The sequence below is a fragment of the Humulus lupulus genome, chromosome 8, assembly GCF_963169125.1.
Source record: "Humulus lupulus chromosome 8, drHumLupu1.1, whole genome shotgun sequence".
Taxonomy (NCBI): Eukaryota; Viridiplantae; Streptophyta; class Magnoliopsida; order Rosales; family Cannabaceae; genus Humulus; species Humulus lupulus.
The window spans coordinates 30,308,095-30,311,977 of record NC_084800.1 but is presented as its reverse complement, the minus strand read 5'-3'; the positions used below and the strand labels follow the sequence as shown (position 1 = coordinate 30,311,977).

Here is a 3,883-nt window from a genome sequence, read left to right as displayed (position 1 = left end):
TTATATGGGTTGGATTGAAGATTAGTTACATGTATGTTTTTAGTTTAGTAACTAGTTACCATGATTACACATATTATTATTATTATTATATGGATTGTATTAGAAATTAGATAGTTGTATGTTTTTAGTTTAGTAACTAATTACCATGATTACTGATGTTTACTATATACTTAATACATAAACTGAAATAGGAAAATAATCATCCAATTGCTCATATTTAGATATGCACATTTTCCTCATGTGGACGGAGCCCTGCAGAAACCCGCCCTATTAAGGGCGAGAAATGCCTGTCTAAATGGGAAACAGGACGGATACAGATAATTTTCAATCCACGAATGTTAAATCAGACAGGGGCAGGGATTGCACTTCTCACCCAGAGAGACTGTTTAAATTATTATATATTTTTATAATATTTCATATGTATTTTATATCTTTTATGCATTATTGTAATATATTAGTAATTTTTTTAATATTTTAAATTTTATTTGGGATCATGTTCAGTATTTTAAATCATAAATATTGTCTAATATTTTAATTTACATATAATTTACTAATTTAATTTTAATATAAAATTGATTTTTTTAAATAAATGAAATCCTCGTGAGGATTCTCCACCCGTCCTTGATGGGGAATAAGCAGGGACAAGGGGAGCACTCCCCGCTAAATCCCTGCTCCGTGTGCATATTACAGAAGAAACGACATCCACTGGAACCACACAAAACAAATTGTGTTGTTTATCCATATGTGATTCTCTTATACCGCTAAAGCAATAACCATTGGTACCTATATTTCTTATTTATTTTTGAAGGCCCAACCATTGGTACCTATATTTCTTATTTATTTTTGAAGGCCCACATAATATTAGAGGATTCTCCAGTGCACCCCCCAAAAGGGGTACACCGATGCACTCTCTTGGTGTTTTTAGCTCGAGAAATATTTTCATCAATTTTTTTTAATGACCGTGTACAATGTAGTTATTTAGAGCATCCTGTAAATTGTAAATTAATTTTTAATTTACATTGCCAAAAATAAGATTCAAACAAGTTACCTTCTACGTGAATAAAAAAAACTGTCACTATATTATAAATAACTACAATAGCCATAAAAAAAATTGCGCCGATAATACTTCCCAAGCCAAAAACTAGAGGGGTGCACCTACCCCATTATATTAACCTGAAAAATGATTTAATACCATCATTGCACCCACATATCATTCTGCTCATAAAAATCTCAAGCAACCACCATGATTCTAGTGCTTACATAAGCATGTAAACATATTTTGACTAGACCGACCATGTTCTTCCCCACTAAGTTAGCTCTTGTACAATCTATTGCAGAGTAATCTGAACCCGTAAGAGATAAAGTCCAGAAGCTCATATCGTCTAAAAGCCTCTCTTGTTTTTTTCATGGTTCAATATTTCATCTTTCATCAAATGAGTTTTTCAGAATCCTGCAGTTAAGAGAAGAAGGTCGGGCAATATATGATGGATGCTACAAACAAAAATCTCAACAAGGACTGACTTATAAAGCAGAATCACTTCTACAATTATATCCATTTTTTGTACACTTGGACCAAAAAGAAGGCTATAGTTGAAAATGTTTAAACCAATCAAATAAGAAAATAGGGGACTTACTAGGGAATGGTCACAGGAGTTAATAACGGTTTGTTTAAAAAGAAAGCCTCCAAATTCGCAATCATAACTGAAGCAGCACTCTCAAAAGACTCAGGAGTAAATACAGCTATATGCGGAGAAAGAACAACATTATCCAATTGGAAGAGCTCTTCAGGAACATACGAGCCATTCTCAAACACATCCAAACCAGCCCCTCTGATATCTCCTACTACCAAACACCTCACCAGTTCCTTCTCATCGATAAGAGCCCCGCGTCCAACGTTAACAATAACTCCCTCCTTTCCCAGAGCTGAAAGAACTTCCTTGTTAACCATATGATGTGTTTCATCTGTTAAACTACAGCACAAGATTATAATATCGTTATTTGCAGCAAGTTCTTTAACATTGGAATAACACGGGTATGCAATGGAGGGCTTTTTGCTCCTTGAGTTGTAAGAGATAAGGCAGCCAAAAGCCTCAAGCCTTTTAGCAACTTCACAGCCTATACTCCCCAATCCAACAATCCCAACACGCTTTCCTCCAAGCTGAAAAGTAACAACCCTGATTGTTACTTACTTCTTGGCTAATAAGAGAGTCAATTTTATAAGCAGTGGTAACGTTTCAAAGACCTCTTGGTAAACCAAGAGTAGGACAATGTGGAGTTAGACAATTCAGTTTGACAAGTTCTTAGTTTGTGTTCTTGATGGGGTAAATAGCACATAGGTCCCAACTTTATCTTAATATATCGTTTAGCTCCTAAAAATTAATTTTTGTAATATTTGAATTCCCAAATATATAATCTCAGATTACTTTAGTCCTTAAATCATTTTTCTGTCTAACCACTTATAATACTACTTGTGATGCACGTATAAATAAGAACCACATCTTCTAATTACAAAAAATATATATTTGTATATCTAATAACTAGCATAAGTTTAAAATCAAAATACTACAAAAATTAATTTAGGTAACTGATCAAAGAGTTAGAACCAAGTACAATTTACCCTTCTCCATGTTATGTTACTAAATTAGTTTCATTTTCTTCTTCGTTTAACAAATTACATAACAAAATGGTGAAACCAAATTAGATTAAAATTTATTACAAGTTTCTACTGCGACATTTTTCACTAAAAAAGTAATAGTGCGTACCTTATAAGCAAGAGGAAAATCTCCTTCGGTTTTCCAGAACCCATGTCTGACGTAACGATCGGCGGCCGAAATTTTCCTAAGCACATCAATCAACAAACCCACGGCCACATCGGCCACATCTTCCGTGTAAGCGTTCCCAACATTGGCCACCGAAATCCCTCGGCGACGGCACTCGGCCAAGTCGACCTGATTGACGCCTTTGCTGGAAGTCACAACCAATCGCAGCGCCGGAAGCAGTTGGAGTAGCTCGGTGTTGACGGCGGTGGCGTGGCTGGCAATCATCGCTCGGACTGAGCTTGCATTTCTCGCCAAAAACTGGTCCAGAGGCAGTTCCGACTCCCATGCTTTCATCAATCGGAACTTTTGATTGAACAATGGCGAGAAAAGAGCGGGTACCATCCGTACAATCAGTAGGACTTCTGGGCGATCGTCTGGTTGACTTTGGAGGTTTTCCATTTTTTGGTGTATATTTGGGGACGAGGGTCGAAGAGAGCAGCCAGAACCGCATAAATTTATTAATTTTGGAAAATTTTAGATTTAATTGAACCAAACTACTAAAGTATTAAAAAGTGAGGGTTTTTTTTTGGAGGGAAAATGGGTTAATATTTATTTTGAGCCATTATATTTACACCTCAAAACATATATAGACACCAATTAATTTTAAAATCATTTTTTCTTAATTTTACAATTTAATATTTTTATTTTATCTTGTTTTAATAATATTTTTAAAATAATGTATAATTTCTTAGAAAAAACTCAAACTTTAACAATTTTTTATATATTTTTTTGTTTTAATTTTTATTTTATGTAAATATTTAAAATATATATTATTTATATATATATTTTTTTTAGAATATGAAAAAGAAAAAAAAAATGAGCATAATTTTAAAAAATATATATTATATATTAATGTTTAATAAAATATAGTTTAAATAGATCCTAAATTTGATTTTGATGAAAAAAAACTGAATATAAAATATCCTTAAAGTTCATAAAAATTTCCATAAAGTCTACGAGTTTGCAACCAGCAAAGAAAAACATAATGGACACAAACATAATCCAAACATAGCATTCCTTCAACCTCCTTTCTTCCTCCTCAATTCCAAATCCAAACCTTTTAA

General features: G+C 33.4%; 1 protein-coding gene across 1 annotated transcript; it reads right to left on the bottom strand.

The window, feature by feature from the left end:
• Positions 1 to 991: 991 nt before the first annotated feature.
• Positions 992 to 3,291, bottom strand: LOC133796612 (glyoxylate/hydroxypyruvate reductase HPR3-like). Its single transcript, XM_062234194.1, has 3 exons — positions 2,763 to 3,291; positions 1,635 to 2,158; positions 992 to 1,450 (listed from the first exon to the last, which is right to left on the bottom strand). Coding segments are annotated over exons 1-3 (981 nt in total). The 5' UTR covers positions 3,219 to 3,291; the 3' UTR covers positions 992 to 1,449.
• Between the last annotated feature and the right edge of the window lie 592 nt (positions 3,292 to 3,883).

Bases quoted from the DNA above. Each gene is read 5' to 3' on its own strand.
- LOC133796612 (XM_062234194.1), bottom strand. From the start codon at position 3,218: ATGGAAAACCTCCAAAGTCAACCAGACGATCGCCCAGAAGTCCTACTG. The intron at 2,159-2,762 runs GTACGCACTATT...GTTACTTTTCAG, and splicing joins ATTTTCCTCTTGCTTATAAG to CTTGGAGGAAAGCGTGTTGG.